The sequence below is a fragment of the Penicillium samsonianum genome (assembly GCF_028829775.1).
Source record: "Penicillium samsonianum strain IBT 33392 chromosome Unknown utg000005l_segment0_segment0, whole genome shotgun sequence".
Classification (NCBI taxonomy): Eukaryota; Fungi; Ascomycota; class Eurotiomycetes; order Eurotiales; family Aspergillaceae; genus Penicillium; species Penicillium samsonianum.
Genome location: NW_026643263.1, coordinates 1103203 through 1121528, shown reverse-complemented (window position 1 = coordinate 1121528; position 18326 = coordinate 1103203). Strand labels below are relative to the sequence as shown.

General features: G+C 48.3%; 9 protein-coding genes across 9 annotated transcripts; 4 read left to right on the top strand and 5 right to left on the bottom strand.

Annotated features, from left to right (window-relative positions):
* Positions 1-267: 267 nt before the first annotated feature.
* N7471_009343 (NADH:flavin oxidoreductase/NADH oxidase-like protein) lies at positions 268-1759 on the top strand (the record flags this gene model as incomplete). Its single annotated transcript, XM_057282062.1, has 3 exons — positions 268-333; positions 432-534; positions 630-1759. The coding sequence occupies 3 exons, from the start codon at positions 268-270 to the stop codon at positions 1757-1759; spliced, it is 1299 nt and encodes a 432-aa protein (XP_057132945.1).
* A 562-nt stretch (positions 1760-2321) lies between these two features.
* N7471_009342 (terpene synthase family protein) lies at positions 2322-3108 on the bottom strand (the record flags this gene model as incomplete). Its single annotated transcript, XM_057282061.1, has 2 exons — positions 2322-2950; positions 3009-3108. 2 exons carry the CDS (start codon positions 3106-3108, stop codon positions 2322-2324), a joined length of 729 nt encoding a protein of 242 aa, XP_057132944.1.
* A 461-nt stretch (positions 3109-3569) lies between these two features.
* Positions 3570-4715, top strand: N7471_009341 (DUF3632 domain-containing protein; the record flags this gene model as incomplete). Its single annotated transcript, XM_057282060.1, has 1 exon — positions 3570-4715. The coding sequence occupies one exon, from the start codon at positions 3570-3572 to the stop codon at positions 4713-4715; it is 1146 nt and encodes a 381-aa protein (XP_057132943.1).
* Positions 4716-5279: 564 nt separating this feature from the next.
* N7471_009340 (uncharacterized protein) lies at positions 5280-6182 on the bottom strand. Its single transcript, XM_057282059.1, has 3 exons — positions 5859-6182; positions 5693-5782; positions 5280-5624 (listed from the first exon to the last, which is right to left on the bottom strand). The coding sequence occupies exons 1-3, from the start codon at positions 5982-5984 to the stop codon at positions 5562-5564; spliced, it is 279 nt and encodes a 92-aa protein (XP_057132942.1). The 5' UTR covers positions 5985-6182; the 3' UTR covers positions 5280-5561.
* Positions 6183-9248: 3066 nt separating this feature from the next.
* Positions 9249-9776, bottom strand: N7471_009339 (uncharacterized protein; the record flags this gene model as incomplete). Its single annotated transcript, XM_057282058.1, has 1 exon — positions 9249-9776. One exon carries the CDS (start codon positions 9774-9776, stop codon positions 9249-9251), a length of 528 nt encoding a protein of 175 aa, XP_057132941.1.
* A 1671-nt stretch (positions 9777-11447) lies between these two features.
* Positions 11448-12709, top strand: N7471_009338 (Major facilitator superfamily domain general substrate transporter; the record flags this gene model as incomplete). The annotated part of the gene is made up of 2 exons (XM_057282057.1): positions 11448-11850; positions 11898-12709. 2 exons carry the CDS (start codon positions 11448-11450, stop codon positions 12707-12709), a joined length of 1215 nt encoding a protein of 404 aa, XP_057132940.1.
* Positions 12710-12882: 173 nt separating this feature from the next.
* Positions 12883-14563, bottom strand: N7471_009337 (uncharacterized protein; the record flags this gene model as incomplete). The annotated part of the gene is made up of 4 exons (XM_057282056.1): positions 14411-14563; positions 13827-14357; positions 13464-13753; positions 12883-13408 (listed from the first exon to the last, which is right to left on the bottom strand). Exons 1-4 carry the CDS (start codon positions 14507-14509, stop codon positions 12883-12885), a joined length of 1446 nt encoding a protein of 481 aa, XP_057132939.1. The 5' UTR covers positions 14510-14563.
* A 442-nt stretch (positions 14564-15005) lies between these two features.
* On the top strand, positions 15006-16130 carry N7471_009336 (PAF acetylhydrolase family protein; the record flags this gene model as incomplete). Its single annotated transcript, XM_057282055.1, has 1 exon — positions 15006-16130. One exon carries the CDS (start codon positions 15006-15008, stop codon positions 16128-16130), a length of 1125 nt encoding a protein of 374 aa, XP_057132938.1.
* Positions 16131-16338: 208 nt separating this feature from the next.
* Positions 16339-18134, bottom strand: N7471_009335 (Zn(II)2Cys6 transcription factor). The gene is made up of 4 exons (XM_057282054.1): positions 17923-18134; positions 17198-17869; positions 16783-17142; positions 16339-16721 (listed from the first exon to the last, which is right to left on the bottom strand). Exons 1-4 carry the CDS (start codon positions 18039-18041, stop codon positions 16397-16399), a joined length of 1476 nt encoding a protein of 491 aa, XP_057132937.1. The 5' UTR covers positions 18042-18134; the 3' UTR covers positions 16339-16396.
* Positions 18135-18326: the final 192 nt, after the last annotated feature.

Here is an 18326-nt window from a genome sequence, read left to right as displayed (position 1 = left end):
GGCCACGCAAACTACTATCAAGCTCACAGATAATTGCGAGTAGCAAGCCCACTTTGTCAAAGACCAGAATCTCTGACACAATGCTATAGCGTATCGGCAGACGGGGAGATCAATCTATCCGGGAGAAATGTCGATAACTAACCCGTTTCCGCACGCCGAGGTTCCTTTTTAGGGGCGAGCTTTAGCTAGAGCCATAAGAATAAGATATAAGTGGCAGAGGACTCGATATTGGTATTTTTTGTTCAATAGTCTGTTTTTCTCGATACAATGTCGTTATTATCTAGTCCCCTAACATTGCAGTGCGGCCTGGAACTTCCCAACAGGCTCACAAAGGTAAGCTTCAATAGGCAATCTGTTTCTTTCTGTCTCCTTTTGTTGTCTGTTTTTACATCGTTTTTATAACGTAGCATGGGTACTGATTATTGTCGCAGGCGGCAATGGCAGAGAAAATGGCACCCGAACAAAACCCGGATGATAAATTCCCACGGGCATACTCGGAATGGGCTAACGGAGGCTGGGGTCTCATTCTCACAGGTTAGCCATGCTCAGCATCATCTGACTTCTGTGCTCAGTTTCACGGACAACACCTTACGTTCTGCTGGCATTCTAATATCTCCCCCCGTCCATAGGCAATGTCCAGGTGTCCCAAACGTATCTTAATTCTCCCGGAGATGTTGCCATCCTCCCCCCAAATGCAGCCACACCAGGCCTCCAGGAGGCTTGGCGCGATTGGGCCACAACAATCCAACGAAGCGGAACGCCAGCTCTCGTGCAGCTCTCCCACCCTGGCCGCCAATCCCCACCAGGCGCTGGGAGGCGCTCTTTCCTAACCAAGAATCTCGCTCCCTCCAGTGTTGCCCTAAATTTGGGATCTGGCTTCGTTGCTCGCATTGCTGCACGCGTGATGTTCGGGAGTCCCCGCGAAATGACGCGTGCCGAGGTCACCGAGGCTATCCAGCAGTTCATCGACGGCGGCAAGCAAGCTCACCTTGCGGGCTTCAAGGGCATTGAGTTACACGGCGCGCACGGCTTCCTGATTTCCCAGTTCCTGTCCCCTAAGACGAACCTGCGCACCGACGAGTTCGGCGGGAACCCCGCTAAGCGCGCCGAGATGGTCCTGCGCATCATTAAGGGTATCCGTGCAGTCACCAGCCCGCAGTTCTGTGTCGGCATCAAGATGAACAGCGTCGATGTCAGCGAGCAGGGTGACGGCGGTCTCCAGGCCGGCCTTGAGCAGATGGGCCTCATCATTGACGCGGGCGTTGACTTCATCGAGATCAGTGGCGGCTCATTCGAGGACCCCTCCATGTTTCCGGTGGACCGAACTGCACCGGTTATCGGATCCACGGCCGCACCTATGGCCCCAGCACTCATACCAAAGGCAGGCACAATGGCGCGAGAGGCGTTCTTCCTCGAATTCGCCAAAATCGTACGGGAACACTACCCCAAGATTCCTCTAATGGTGACTGGTGGCTTCCGTAGTCGTGCTGGCATGGAAGCGGCGCTTGAGAGCGGCGCATGCGACATCATCGGGATCGGGCGACCTGCGGCGGTGGTGCCGAAGTTGCCGAAGCTTGTGCTACTCAACAAGGAGATCCTTGATGCGGATGCAACGATCCGGCTCAAGCGCTTGGAGATGGGCTGGCCGATGAGGACGGTGCCAATCAAATCGCTGAGGGCTGGAGCCGAGAGCACGTACTATGGAGAGCAGATTGAACGAATGGGAAAGGGGCTGCGGCCGATTGATACGAGGGTTTAGAGATAGGAAGGAGGGCAGGGACTAACTTCCAATTATGTACTAATGTCTAGAGGGTTGAGGATGGCTGATTAGAGAGACGGGTTTGAGATTTTATTTTGAATGTTCATTTCGCGATTTATTTTCATGCATAGCAATCGTACCATGGCGTCAAAAAACTAGAATAGTATATACATATATTAAAGATCCTACCCTCTTGCTCTGTTGAATTTCTAGAGTTTCGGGAGCGTATTGGTGGCATGGTGGGTGGTTGAATTGACTAACCTGGAAGGTACCTGCGGATAACGAACCACCGTCCAATCACGACTCCATCGCCACATCCATGGATCTCTTACCGGCACTTTTCTGTGATAAATATACAGGTCGAATGTGGCTTGTCACATCGCACGAGCCTCCGAAGTCCAAAATCCGGCTTGACCTTTTATTACACTACACACTGCATGTGCTCCTGCCTATCACATCGTGGCGCCTGCAGGGTGATAGCCGAAGTGGAGACAACCCAATCCATACTTTAAACGCCATGTTTATATTGAGCCCAATTAAACTACCCCAACTAATAAGTGACCTATTCTACCTTCGCCTGGTATCTTTTTGACGATGCGCACCATTTCAGATGAGTGTCGGCAAAGGCCAGAGTGGTAGTCTCGAGAATCGAGTCATGGGCATCCCCACTCAGTGAACCGTGGAGTCCTTCCTGCATCTCCACTGCATCGGAGAGACAAAGATTGTGGATACCACACACCTCTTGAATCGTCCTTGGCAATATCATATTCATGTGATCCACATCCATCCCCGCTTGTTCCTTTAGGGATACCAAGACTGCATTCATGGTCTCGCCATTTTGGCGATCTTTCTCCAGGCCAACAAGGTCGTTCTGCAGCCCTAGGACCAAACTAACCCGCTTCTGGAGATCTCGGAGGTCGGAGAGATATTGTCCGTCGATTGATTTGTGCAGTGTGCGAATCAGAGTGAAAAATGGATGAATTCCCATTGTCCTACCGCGGAATTGGAGATAGATTTCCAGTTTGTTAGGCAACATGCCTTGTCGAAATAGGAGCTCGTCAAGCAAGCCCTCACACATATCGCATATATCATTGCTGAGCTCGAGGGTGGTGCTTTCAGAGAGGTCAAGTTGCTGGATGCAATATTCTTGAAAGAAGCAAAGGATGGACGCGACCTTGTTTGTCGGAGAGACTATCCACCAGGATCAACGTCAGTGCTGGAAATATTTTCACCCCTGATCTTGATTTACGGGCGCCAAGCCTGCGAAATATACCGAGCAGATGCATACCACACGTTACTGCACTTGTATAGATGGACGTCTGAAGATCTAGGCCAACATAAAATACCATTGAACTTACTAACTGCACTATTACAGCTCTCGTAAATAAAATAACCTGAAATAACTGTCCAAGCTCTTCAATTGATCTTGTATCGTTCTGTTAGTGCTAGCAGTTGCTGTATTAAAGCTACGGAGTTGACCGATGCATCGGAGTGGGTCCGGGGATTCGGGAGATCGACAACAACAAACCAAACCACAACCTTACGCATGCGGAGTACAGGATCCAGAAGGATCCAAAAGGATCCAGTTATGATCATATTATTCGTCGGCTGTGAGAACCTTGTAACTACTATCCTGCTGCCTACAGCGTGACCTAAAAATTAGAATCAGAGGCGCCCCCTGAACGCCCCCTTCCGCGGTTTAAACCCCGGTGGGGTTCATCACACAGGTGACTTCCTTGCCTTACTCCCTCTCTCCTACCCATTACCACACTCTGACTGATCCATCAAAAAACACGTTCCCCATTTCAAGATGCATCGCCTCCGTGACTCCCTGCTGAGCCCTTCGCCAAAAGGCTTCCCCGTCATCGGCGAGGCAGACACCGTCTCCCATAGTCAGCAGGATGTGCGGCAAAGTCTCGCTCGGGGTGAATTGAAGGAGGTTCGGGGAGCAGCCTTATTCAATCGAACCTGGATCGTCACCGACAGATACTGCAATGTTGGAGATGGGGTGGATTCCCTCGAAGGCTACGTTCGTGAGATATGGTATACGTACTACCAGCTCAGCCTACATACGTCGCATGAAAATCCCGAACATGATCGCCTGGTCCTCGATATCCTACGAATCCAAGGAAAGGGGCCGTTAACCAGACCTGTGAAGGGGAATTTCGGGATCGATATCGCACGACTGACCGAAGGCACACTGTGGAATGACCTGCCGTTTTTGGTTACTGACATGACGGACTTGTGGATCAACAACTGCGGACCAATGTCGGGCACTCAGCGTCTAAACTTTGCCTCTTTCTTGGCCAAGCTGGCGTCAACCCGCGTCTGCAAGGACAGAATGTGCCAGGTCGCCCTTGTCCTCTTCCGCTGTGCATTTGAGGAGATACAAGAGCTTCGCACCAGCGAGGATCAGGATAATGAAGACCCGAACCGGAGCATGGGATCCCTCGAGCTTATGCACTTATTGCCAGCTGTCCAGGCGTGGTTCGGCGAGGCGGGTTACAATCTCTTGCAACTCTCAGAGGTCTCATGGAACGATTGCCCCAGCACGATTGGCCAGGGTGGCCCCTGTTTCATCGAGTCGGAGTTCGGGAAGCGTTGTTCGCCCACTGGGTTCACACCATGGAGATGGATGTACTGGCTCAAGCGACTCCACGAAATTCAGGAGGCGGCAAAGGACGCTGGTGAGAAACGTCTCAAGGAGTGTGCCGCCGAGACCATTTCCAGGATGCTCACGGATGTGGAGGAACGAAACTCTGACATTCTGAGGGTTTTCAAAAATGCTGGTGGTCTCATATACGAAGATAAACATTTACTATCTCTTAAAAGGATTGTGGAGGGCGAAGACCCCTTTTTCCTGGAGAACGAAGATGGCGAGGAGAGCGAAAAGCCAGAGGAGAACGAAAAACTAGAAGAAAGCAATGTGCCAGAGGGGAACAAAAAGGACAACTGAGTCTCCCTCCTTCTCTCCCGTTTATTTCTCGGGTTTCATAGTCCTCGGACACAATTCGCTCGCCTCTACCCCTATTACTTATGAAATTCAACACCAAGCCCGCTCGGTGTTTCATATTAAAAGCAAAAGAACAGCCAAATACATTTTCATAATTATCCATCAAAGTACGCATGTTTAGGATATTGCATTAAGCATTGGACTGTGCCTATAATAAAAGCTATTGTACTTATGATAAAACCTTATCAACGATAGATGTATAACGGGTGTACTAAGGAATTAAATTGCGGGATTTTGGCAGGTATAAGGAATAACGAAGTGGCTGTGTGAAACATTTTGAGAACCCCAGTTAATTCTTACCGCATAACAGGGAATCGGCCCCCGGGGGTTACCCAGACCCTGATTTGGCATTCCGGCTCGCAAACAATTCTGACCCCGCACAGAAGCAAGAGTAGCGCTGCAGCAGCAGTTTGATAGTTATCACTCTAGCCTATTTCTGCTTACAATGTACATGTGTCGTATCATAGTACTCCATTTCACTTCCGGCTACGACCAAAGGATGCTGGATATATTCGATAATCAACAACCATTTCTTTGATGAGCAAAAATATCTAGCTAGATACTAAACGAGTGTCTTCATGAAAAAAGAAACAAAATTCGCCGAAAATTGAAGCTGGATAGATACTGTGTGTATATGTATCACCCACCGAGCAGTCCTTGGGTCGAGTCCTTGGGTCGAGTCCTTGTGGATGTATGGTAGTAAGCGTCGAGAGTCATAGGGCATCTCGCATATCACCAATAAGAAGGGAACCAAAAACCATTAAATGCCCTCATAATCGTAGAGATCATCTAGTCACAATCGACAGCGTTGTTGTAGGTGTCGACGGTACATTTGTTACCGTCCTTGGTGCACTGGAAAAAAGAGCGAGATTAGCACGAATTCGATTCAGTTGGCTACTTCCGAATGATTGAAATCCTACCTTCTTGTTATCAAACTTGGGGCACTTGATAAAGGTGTCCTTTCCAGCATCGTTCTTGTATTTGCATTCGTTCTTAGATTTGGTGCATTTCTGAGTTGTGGTTCCCAGTCGTTAGTCGCGATTCCTAAGTGAGTACTTAATATATAGCATGTTGATGTTTACTCACTCCGGTGTATTTGGCTAGGATGCCGGCCTCAGCCCTGGCATCCAGGCCGTTTGATACAGACTCAATGGGGGTGGCTACCGCGCCCATTGCAGCGAAGAGAAAAAGGGCAACTGTGGTGATTTGCATAGTGAAGGGCTTGAAATGATGATCTTCCGGGGAAGGTTAAAGTGGTTGAAGATATCGAAGTGCTGTTGATGGGAGTGATACTATATGGAATTGAGGGTCATGAAGCCGTCTTTTATAGACCAGATCTTGAGCTCTGTATGAAAGGTGACACATACAATGCTCAGGTCCAATGCAGTCATCTTGGGGGTGGCAGCTTATGGATTGCATGACTTCCCCAATGACATTAATGCCTCACATACTTGAGGATACTGGGCCTCTTGGCTGGTATATTCTTACGGGTGGTGTCTCTCCAAAGTCCCTTACCTGCTTCAGCCTCCGGGGTAAGGTGCACTAATTCTTTACCAGGAAGTCCTTTTTGGGCTTACCTAGTGGTAATCATTTCCTAAAAAGCAGAGAGAACTGCTGACACGCTGACACGCTGACTCGGTCACTCGGATCTGCAAAGAAAGATGGCTGCATTGCATTTGATAGAGTTGTTTCAATAGGAAATGATCTCCAAATCCAAAATGTTGGTATATGAGAAGGTAGAGGATATGGCGGATGCTTATAGGTCGAAAAGGCAAAGGCACTATGTATGTATCTATGTGATACTGTGATACAGCCAAGCTCTAAGGCAGCTCCCGTCTGTGCTACGTAGGGCTGGGGTGGATGCGAGCCAGAGCGAATTAGGAAATGATCCGCGGGTAAGATTTCAGTAACATAGGCTCACGTGGTCTAGGCAGTTAAAAGTTGCATACTTGAAGGTGGGATGGGTGGGCTTACAGCGGGATGCTAGCCGTTGAGCAGGGGTTGTCCTCAGTGGCGGCCCCGCATTCTTCTCCTTTTGTGTGACAAAGTGCATAGTCCGATCATTGTCAAGGTTCGCTCGGCCGAAACAGCAGACAATCAACGCTGGAAAAATAAATCCAGATCTTTTAAGAAATATAGGCTTTCCTACGGTTGAGCTTAAAACATGAAGTATGAGGGGAGTGGAAAAGGTACTTTCAGTCAGAGAAGAGTACTGTTAATGTTATGGAAATTTATTAGCTTTCAGATAGAGTAGCTAACTATTTTAATATCCCACTGATGAATGAGCACTACGGTCATTCTCGAAATCGGCTTGACCATTACGGAGTACACACCACTGAGAAACCCTTTTCTGGCCCCATCGCCAAGGCCTTAGCGCAGATCAATTATTGAGCAGGACCGCATTAAATTGGGGGTGCAGCAAAGTGTGCTTTGCTTGCTACCGTACAAAGCTACGTAAATTACACACTTCGTACGAAAAGCTCTTGGAATTCCATTGACTCAACATTTGATCTTTGCAATTATGACTAGGGGAGAGACGTGACATGCCTTGTACTGGGAGATCCGCCACATAGCATCCGCTCTCTGTTTCAGTCGCACGATAGGCACACCTTTACTGGCACAATTGCATCCGTTATCAAGCAGTGCTAGATCCCCCCTCGCCTCTCCTAGACCATACTACTATTCAATCAGGACCAAAAAAGTACAAAATTACCAAATACAACTTGTTGGATACTTTCCGCATGATCTCCGATGTAGACCGTTATATCACATCAAAGCGGGCTTATTAAATTCATATATAACTATTTTTACTTGGATTGATCTTATGCCTAATTTGTCTACACCCGCTACACCTATGCTGGCGCCCTGCTGGAATGGTGGTAAAAATGATAATCGCACATTTCAATCTCGTGTGCTCTTCGCAGGCCTGCTGACTAGAGTCCTCATATTGGTCCACCTTTGCCTATGCCATCGCTTCTGCCCATGCTTCTGCCCATGCTTCTGCCGCTGCTTCTGCCGTTGCTTCTGCCATTGCATCCGCCGTTGTATCTGCTTCTCGCACTTCGACTTCGGTCTCTTCCCAGAGTAGGTCCACCCACTCCTTACTTTGAAGCTCATCCCATCTTCCATCATACTACTCGCATTAGCGATGCTCTGGTCCGGTCTTCTTTAGAGGTTGTAAGCCTACCTTACTCTTTAACCTGGCAAGGACTTCACGGAGATCGTAGATGTCCGATAAGGTCTATCTAGTTCGACCAGCCAATAGGCCGTAAATGCCATCTCGGGGTTATTCTCAGAGCTAGTGAACTTCCCGCTAGGGGGGCGTATTAATTCGCAGACGAGAATCGCGGACTAACACACGTACTCGCCAAGTTCCAGCATAATTAGTACTTTATAGCTTATTTTATTTAATTAACGTAATGACGAATTCGCCGTTAGTCGGCCCGATTTTATTAATAGGTTATACGTTGTGCTATAGTCGTTAATGCTAAACTACCAAAATCTAGCTTTTTATACCGCAATCCTATAGTTCGGGATCTGCATCTCAGCATATTAAGAATTCCCTAAACGGCCCTCGGGGTGAAGCATCGTAGGAAAGTGCCTTTTATTAACAAACTCTGCATATGGTATATCAGTATAGTCCTCGTAAGGAGTTTACTAACAAGCACTACAGAGGTGGATGTCAGGGGAGGAAGGTTCTAAGATAGGTTCACTACTCGAATGGCGGTATATAATTGCGGATATACTGAGCCAACCACTTGACCCTTAATAGCCATCGAAGTGGTCATTATCAACTCCTATCTATAGCAATATCTGGGTTTTAGTTTGAAGGTATGTCAACAGTAATGCTTCTCGCCCAAAAGCTGACAATGATTGTTTGGATGCTGCTAACGGGAGAGCGATTGAAGGCAACTGGAAAGATTGTGATAATGAAGAGTGAGACCACATTTTGCATTGTGGACTATAATCCTAAAGCCTAGCCCATGAGGTGTAAAGTTTTCTCCTGGAATGGTGGTTTCCTCTGGTGGGGAAGAGAGAAGTGAAATGAAGTCCAAAAGTGGAGCTGCTCACAAACTTGCCTTCTGGCCCCATAAGATGCTACATAATAGTCACGAGTCATGCCAAAATGCTAGTTCGGTGCTAGTGCTTAGCCCAGGATCCTGCGGTTGGCCCCTGGTGGTCTGGGTCGGCCCCCGCCAAGGCGTTAAAGACTTGGCGCCTGCACACCTTCTCTTTTTACTTCTTTGTACCTCTTTTATAATTCTACGGATATCTCTCTCCTCAATGAATCAAATGTATGGTTTTAATAGTTTAGTTAGAAAAATGTTGGGTGTATATCCGCGATTACATTCATTTCGAAAGCGCATGTTAAAATACAGTAGGGGGTAGAATGAGTTCTCCTATATGGTAAGTGCTTGGCGTGTTCCAAACCCGAAACTGAAATGGGGGCCAAAATTCCAAGGACGTGACTTTCAATCACAACATGAAAAGAGCAGCAACAAATGCCGCACCACCAAGCACAAACTCCTGAGCTGTAGCAAGCGACATAGCCGCGTTCGAAGTGGGAGTAGGAGTCGAACTCGAAGTTTGCGAGCTGGTACCAGAGCTAGTCCCAGAAGTCGTAGTACTGGTGGAGGTGACCTTGCTCGTTGAATCAGTGGGAGTAGCCTCAGCTTTGCTCGATGCCGACGAGACCTGGGCCGAGTAGTCGGTGGCTGTGAACCGGACCGTCGCGACGCAAGAGTTGTCCACCGTGGACCAGTTAGTCTCCTCCGTCGTCGTTTCGGTAGCGTATAGCAGTGCTGTGTTGGTGAGCATTTCTTTGTAAGCCCTCATGTCGTTGACGCAACAGTATGCGCCTTGTTCGTCGATGACCATGCCGCCGGAGCAGCATTTTGTGGTGTGGAAGGTGTTTGGGAGCCAGCCTACAGGGCAGCTGGTGTCGGCGGCCCTTGAAGCGATAGATAGCGTTGTAGCCAGGAGAAGGGTTTTGAGGTATGTCATTTTGGGTGGTCTTTTTGCAATTGTTGATGTTCAAAAGGTTGTGCGCGGAGGTGTGTTTGGAGAGTGAAAGAATGTGAACAGGTTTTTGATTGAAGGCGGCAACGATGTATGATGTTTTACTGTTTTGAACAAGAAATCAAGGCTCAGCCCTGGAGGATCCTAGCAATGGCCAAGGGAAATGTCTTATAGGTTGATCTGCCGAGATACCCCGAAAATAGGATCCAGGAGAAACCGCTTCGACCAATCACATCTTTAATGACTCCACCCGCTAAACCTAATAGCTCAGCCAATTAGCCCGATTAGTTTTTTCTTCTCCACTTCAACAGCCCTATCAAATGACCATATATCCCCTGAGCCCAGAGGTCAATCCTCGCACTCGGAGATACCGTCGATTTCCTGATTCTCTTATTCCACCTTGGTACATTCCCTTCCCGAGAAATTGTGAGTCTAGAATAGGGGAAAACAGCATTCGATTGTCAGAAATAACATGGCCCAGGATCGCCTGGAGCTACAAATGAAATGAAGCCATTCTCACAGTTGGTCCCAAATAACTCCCTACTACAATAGAATACATTTGCTACGATATATGTAGATATAGATATAAATATATATTTATATAACCTTCAAGGTTTTTGTATGTGCCAAATATTCGGCGTTCAAGTGCAGCTTGTTTATATCAACTCTTGAATGGAACCAACATGTTGTTATATATAGTGGTCCAAATCAGGAACAGAACTGCAAATGGAAAAATTCCTCTACTATTTATTCAAAGCATCAAGTTTATTTTTGACCATGTTCTCTTACAGTCTTACTATCAGATTACTTTGCCATAGGAAGTCACTAAAGCAATCTGTTGAAATGAGTGGGTGCCCAGAGGATCAGGTCACAATAGCAAGGATTACCTACATCACGCCATTTCTTCCAATTTTATCGCCCTGACTTGGGAATGCAACCACAGGACACACCCCAAGCCCTGGAGACGATTACCAATCCACCTCATTACTAATCATTTCAAACAGCCCTGGAGCCCTGGAGCCCTAAGTTATGGCCGTTTTGTAGCCATCTTCCTCCTCCTTGGAGGAAATTCGAGTGTCAACCTTCCATTCGTTCCAATATACCCAAGGAATGTCTTTACCGATAGAAACCGCACCACCGAACACGAAAGAATGTTCCCACGACTCATCTTTAGGAGATCTCAACACTCCGTCTGAGTCCCATTGTCAACCACAATCTCAATCCCAATCTGAATGCGACTGTACGGAGAAAAAGGATGCATCGTGCGTGTTAGCACCGCTCGACCCTGAAGCAGGACAACGGAGCCGGAAGAGAAAACCTCTGTCATTCTATCTTGCATTTATATCTCTGCTATTAATGGTCTTCTTGGTGTCCTTGGATGCCACCACATTGGCCGTTGCGATTCCGGTAATCCTATAAACAGTCCTTCATTCCAAGGCTTCCACCATTGAGCTCACCTATTTCTTCTCTTTCCATAGGCCATCACCGATGAACTTTCTGGGACGACTTTGACCGCGTTTTGGGCCAATATATCCTTTACAGTAGCAGTCGTGGTCATTCAGCCTATTTATACCAGTTTCTCAGACATCTTTGGCCGTAAGATCCCTCTTTGCCCTCTTCGGTATTGAATCAATCGTCTTTGCTGTCGCGCACAGCATGGCAGTTCTGATTGTAGGACGTGTGCTACAAGGACTGGGCGGAGGCGGACTCGACGTCCTGAGTGAGGTCATTGTCGCCGATATCACTACTCTGCAAGAGAGGGCTGTGTATATTGGATTACTATCCCTTCCAATGGCTGCAGGATGCATCGCGGGTCCTATTCTCGGTGCAGTCTTCAGTGAGTTTGTTACGTGGCGATGGATCGGCTGGATTAATCTGCCTATCATTGGCATTGCCCTCTTTCTGGCTATCTTCTTCATGCGTCTGAGGCCCATTGACCAGTCCCTCCGCTCCCAGCTCGGCCGTATAGACTTTGGCTTGGAATGCTACTCTTCTCGGCCGGTTGTATTCTTCTCGCCCTACCGCTCAGTTGGGCGGGGAATATGTATCCTTGGGGCTCGTGGCGAACCATAGTCCCTCTAATCATTGGTGTTTTGATCTTGGTAGGATTTTCATTTTACGAGGGTTATCAGCCTGATGCCGTGTTCCCTTACCGTATTTTCCGCTCGAGAACTGCACAAATGAGTCTGCTTGGAAGCTTCATCCATGGCTTCGTGCTTTATACTCTTCTGCAATATCTTCCACTCTTTTTCCAAGCGGTCTATCTCGAAACACCGCTCAAATCCTCGATCTCGATCCTCCCATTCTGCTGTGTGGTCTTCGTTTTTACAGGAATTGCCGCCTTCGCCGTTGATTTTTTCCGGAAATACATGTGGGAAATCTGGACTGGATGGGTATTTCTCGCCGTTGGCTGTGGTATTTTCGCAGTGTGGCATCAATCCTCCTCAACAGCCATGACTGCAGGTTTCCAGGTTATTGCAGGGATTGGGATTGGGACAATATTCAGCGTCCCTCCAATCCCAATGCAAGCCAGTGCTGCATCCGATGACCAAGGTCTTGCAATGGGAATAATGGTCGCATTCAGACTATTTGGGGCCCTTATCGGTCTTGCAGTTGGTGCCACTACATTCAGCAGTGTCTTCGCCAACAGGATTGACGGCATCGTATTGCCTGCTTCTTTGGCATTGTTGAAAGATCCCAGTGAGGCCGTGAGCTTTATTCCCTATCTACGAACAGCCGACATCTCCCCTGCTCTGCGGGACCTCATTCGAGACGCATACAAGGACGCCATGCACACAATCTGGTATGAACTGGCAGCGTTTGGAGCATTGGGATTCTTGAGTTCCCTATTTGTGGAAGAATTGACTATGGAGACGGAAGAGCTGGGTCGACAACATTTCGAGCATGACTCAGACTGAATGGAGTTAGGTGGCCAAATGGATGAGTAGATTTGGGTTTGTTGCATTTCTACTGAAGTACCTGGCACTGAATAAAACTTTTGGAAAGAACTATAAGGTCTGTCCACTGGAATTGCTTTTTCCTTTTCGTCCAACTAGGACAACTGTAAAGAGACTGAGGCCAGGTAATTATTTCATGTGACCAGATGCATTGTCTCTTCCCGATCCCTCTGGCCCCACCGTTCTAGCAAATTATCCCGTATCCTGTTTGCGACCACAAATCCTTTGTGGAAGACCAGGTCGAGCAGGTTCAGTATTTCAGATTGTTGATCAACACTCCGAGCTCGAGCCCCTGCAACAGTTACTGGGAACAACAGCATCACTCCCGGAATCTTGGAGTGGCACAACACCTCGCCCGAGAGATACAGGATAGTAGTCAGGTGTTCGGAAATTTCAGCAGGGGATAGCACCGGGGCTGGGATATTGTCCCAGTATGGGAAATAGTCATAGTTGCCAGAGAGGAAAATTAGCAGAGCGTGATAATACAGCAAAGCCAAGTTCGAATATTGATTAGGACCATCCTGGACCAGCTGCAGCAACGTCTTCGTGTGCCAGTTATAGATAGTTTCTTGGAAATTGAGTCCTTCAGCCGCAATCAGAGCAACTGATGGATCTGTGAACCGTTTTGCTTCAGGAATCATCTCAATTATAGCACCGGCTCTGTCATTCGGACTATTAAAACAGAACTTTCATCCATTTGTCAGTGCCGACTTACCGTAGGCTGAACGCGGATGTCTCAATCATGAGGGATATAATCTCTTCCATGGGATCCCATCCAGTGGAATTGCTCGAAAGAGATTTGTGGAGTCGAAGCCAGCATTCCTGAGAAAGTATTGTTTCTTCATTAAAGAGTAATGCTCGGCTGGCTTCGAGGACACGAAACAGGTCGTAGAATATCCTTCGAGCCGATGACATGCAATCGCTTGGTCCTGCAAGCTGGAGCATTTTTGATGTCCCATAGAGCATGTGCTTGACCCAGCCTTCACCCGAGTCGTCTGACAGTAACTAGGTTTATTGATGTCAGCCACACGAGTTTAATGCATCCGATAGCGGATACCACTCCTGATAAGAAGCATACCTCAAACAGCCCTAGGAAAAATGTGGCCCAAAGAATGTCCTCTCTTTGCATCACATCACTTTTTCCGAGAGACGAGCGCAGCATACCCATTGACTTATGGTAAGAGGTCATGGCATCCACATAGGGGGATTTCTCTCCCTCTAATGCGCGTCCGCCAGTATGTCGGTTGGCATCCAATGCACCAACCGCGATTACTGCATGGTATAGGGCCGGAGAAGTTGAAATTAGAGGAAGCAGCTCTGGAACTATTGATGAGAAGCTCATTGTGAACATATTCTGCTGAATAAAGGAGGCAAAATAATCAAGAAGGCGGGTACCCTTATCCCTGCCGATGAAAGAAAGTGGCTGAGCCCCGGAGCTGTGATTATTTGGAATAGCCATGCACTGCTGATCAGATCTTCGATGGTCTCGACGAAAGCCATCTTGCTGGGTTTTGTTGACAAAGGTAGTCATACCATGTCCCGATTGCTGCTGGGCAACGCACATCGTGTTTTGTCGAATGCAATGAGCACATGGAAATCCTCCTTCACACTACTAAGAATTAGCTGCACTGACCCCAAAAATTGGAGTTTCACATCCCAGACCTTGATGCGTCGTTTCGCGCAGCCGAGGCAGCGCGTCATCCGCCTGCGCTTGTCCAGGGGGCCGACCATTCTCCCCTGCAACGTTGTTGATGCGGACATGATCTCGAGCAAATCTCTGACAAACACATAAATGGCGCGTATCCCCGATGAGCACTACGATGAAAATGGATATATTCGAGCGAGACCTGCCTGCTACGCCAAGCAGGCTCCGACGTGCCCGATGGCGCTAACCTAATTGGGAAGTAATGTCGCGAGACAATCGTGGAAAGACCCACAGTACTTGAACAACACTTCCAATCTTGGAAGGCTAAGGTTGGTTGTTCTTGGCGACTGATCTGTATCAAGATCAACTAACGCCCTATAAATTCCTATTTGGGAAACATTTTTATTTGGTCCAGAGAAATGTTGCTACGGGTGCTTTTCTAGCAGTCAGAATGCTGGTTTACCACTCCACCCCTTCCCCCACCAGATGTATAAAGGTCAGGGCAGTCCTCTGACTATTGTGGTTGGAATCCCATCATCTACTTCTGCAAGATTTCAAAGATACCATTCTTACCCTACTTTCATCTTGGACTGCCTCCTCTATTGGTTGATGATGCTTTTCAGTCTTCATCTGCTGCCCATTGTGGCTATGTCTGTCTCTGCAGTGGTGATCCCCAGCCCACCCGGAGAATACGATGTGTTTTACAGCACGGCAAAAATGGTTGAAAAGACCAGAGTCGATCCCTTTGATCCCAAGCACGGCCCGCGTGCAGTGATGACCTCGATATTCGCCCCCACCAACTGTAAAGTCGGTCTCAAGAAGATAGATTACCTGCCCCCCGCAACAGGTACATATTACTCCGAGTTATACAGTGCATACGGACTTCCGAACGGGACTCTTCAATCCATCTCTTTCCAGGCGTGCCCTGAGCCGCCGAAGGAGCACCAACTCCAGTTTCCAGTGGTCCTCTTCTCCCCTGCTCTTGGTACGACCCGGCTGTTCTACAATGCCATTGCACAGGCTGTGGCTAGCGCCGGGTACATCGTGGTGTCTATTGACCATCCCTACGATACCGAGTTCCTGGAGTTCCCGGATGGAAGCGTGGTGACTGCTGCAAACATCACTGACGATCAGGTTCCACTGGATGTCGAGACTCGAGCGAAAGATGTGTCATTCGTCCTGGATCAGCTGAGCACAAAGGCCGGTGTGGCAGCTCTACTCCCTGGAACAGGCGCCGCGGGTTTGAGGACTCGGCGAGTCGCGATGTACGGTCACTCGGTTGGCGGTGCGGCCGCCGCGGAAGCCATGCATTTGGACCGTCGCATTATTGCGGGAGCGAATTTGGACGGGTCACTGTTCGGATCAGTGGTTCAACACGGGCTTCACGGACCATTCCTTTTGTTCGGACATGAAAATAAGACCCAGGCGACAGACCCCACGTGGGCAGAGTTTTGGTCAAACCTGCGGGGGTGGAGATTGGAGCTGGAACTGGCCAAGGCTCAACATTACACATTCTCCGACTTGCCGTTCCTATTGAAGCTCCTGGGTCTGCCTGTTGAAAAGGTCCCGGCCATTCAAGCCATGGTGGGAACTTTGGATGGGTTCAAGGCATTCGAAATTGTTCACCGAACCGTTGTTGCTTTTTTGGGGTTTGGGCTTCGTCAAGCATCGCCGAGTCCCCTTCAAGAAGTCATTTCGCAGTATTCGGAGGTATCAGTATTTGCGCGCGGCAAATAAGACAACTCTTCCAAGAATGGATAGGATATGTGGCAAATTCCAAAGTATCTGAGAATACGTTTACTGATGGAAGAAAGGGAGGATGGAGATTGGGAGAGACTAGATTCCATGATCCACGCGCTGACTGACCCCGGCAATGGAGTTATGTGATCAAGGGGATGAGTATTTTTGTATGAAGTATATATCACAGAATAAATAGAATTTGAAAGCTCGATCTACATACACTTCCCTTTGCCTGAATGTCTATGTTTCCATATGTATTATGCTCAGCTCCTCACATTCCACCGTTCATCAAACATTCTCAGCGATGCTTTAAGTTGTCTTCGAGCAGCATCCCATCGATTGCACTTAACCTCGGTGTCATCGAGATACCGCAGCGCTGCCATAATAACGAAGGCACGACTAGGTGGTAGCGCATCCATCTCTTCAAGGGACATATCATTTTGAGTAGCTGCGATATCCCGCATCATTTGGGTGACTGTCTCGAGTGCGATATAAGAGTTCTTGCGCCATTGGTCTGGGGTCTTTTCTTGGGAAGGAGTCATTCCCGCTATGTGCTCTATGACGTGTCGATGTAATATATAGAGAGCCCTGTGGAGCTTCCTATTTAGTGATCGGGTCTTGGGAACTTTCTAGCGGTATGAAGGCTTACCTGATGAGGATGGCGTTCGCTGTGCAGAACAGTCCCCATCGCCCTTGAGATTGTTCCATCGTAAGGGCTAGAGATGTCTGAAGAGCATGGTCAAGTCTATCGAGCTGGACTAATTGGCCATCGATGTCTTGCTCTAAGCTTTTGAAGACTTCGTCTAGAAGACGCGCAGCTTGGGTCACACTTGTGTATCCACCACAGTCAACAAGTGATGAACCTGGGGACTTGCCATCTAGGGTGAGAACTTCTGGGGAACAATCTGGGTTCCATTTTTGCAACCTAGTTTTGGGTAGTTGAGCGTCTGTATTTGGACATCTGGACATGAGAGGCTGGTGAATGGTGTCCACTTCGCAGTAGATGGTCCTTATCTGATATGAGACAGTAAATCTTATGTAAGTCTTGTTATTCGGTATCTTACCTTTCAGCAATAACAATGCCCCACCACGTGCGAAGTTCTTCTTCAGCCTGCGAATACTGTATTGGGTCCGACCCTTCTACGGGGCTGGCAAGGTGCAAACGAGCAGCATAGCCCATCCTTGCACAGACCCCTATAGAAGCAAAAGCATCGTTGACTTTCTTAGTCGCATATTCATAGCTGGCGATAATTATGCCTGCTTGTATGAGATGTAATGAATGTGGGAAATAACTCTGGATCTGGGCGTAAAGAGTTTTTGTAGTTAAATAGAGAGTGGCTTGGTCAACGGGAGATGAATTTCGGGCTACTAGCCCAGGATGATATGTAATGAGGCACATGGACAACAGCAATAGCGAGAATCTTGCGGAAGGAAATGCGCTCGAGTGGAGCAGCTCTTCATGGAAACGGCAGGGCGAGATTACAGGGATGAAAGTATGAATTCCCCGAAAGTAGCGCATGCTGATGTCGTCCACAGATCGATCGGCCAACCGAATGATCCGAATGATCTGCAGATACAATGTGGAGTTGATGTTTGTCGGGTCAGACTGCAGAACATCCGACAGAGTGTCCGACAGAAGCATGGATGAGCGGATTATCGGGTTAGGAACCGCCAAGAGGGGCCTGACTGCTAGGTACTTGGTATCCACAGATGGGTATTGACAGTTCAAGTTCTTCCTACGGTCGCAGTTAGGGTGTTGTCATCGCCACTAGCCAGAGAGAAAAAGTACCCAGTGCAATATCCACATCGCGGCCGCTCTTTGTCACACTTCTTCTTGCGGAGCTTACAGTTCACACAAACAAAATTCGGTGCCTGGGCGGAGGCCATGGCAGTAACTCCGAAATACATCCAAGGCAGCTCGAAAGTACTGACCAGATTCAAAAGGTGCAGTGCGGGGTAGAGGCATGAGCGAGCACCCTGGCCCCCTACAAGTGAACAACGGATGAGTAGGTACCAACGGATTAACTCCAGTCACGTTATCCATGCCGTCCTCGGATGGACGCCATGAGATTACATAACCACGTTTTAGGTCTGTCCAAAAAGGCGATAGCGGCGCCGATAAGTGGGTAATCGCGTCGGCCGCGTGTGGCTCCCTGATCCCGAATCTGTGGATCTGGCGGGATCGGCCGCCTT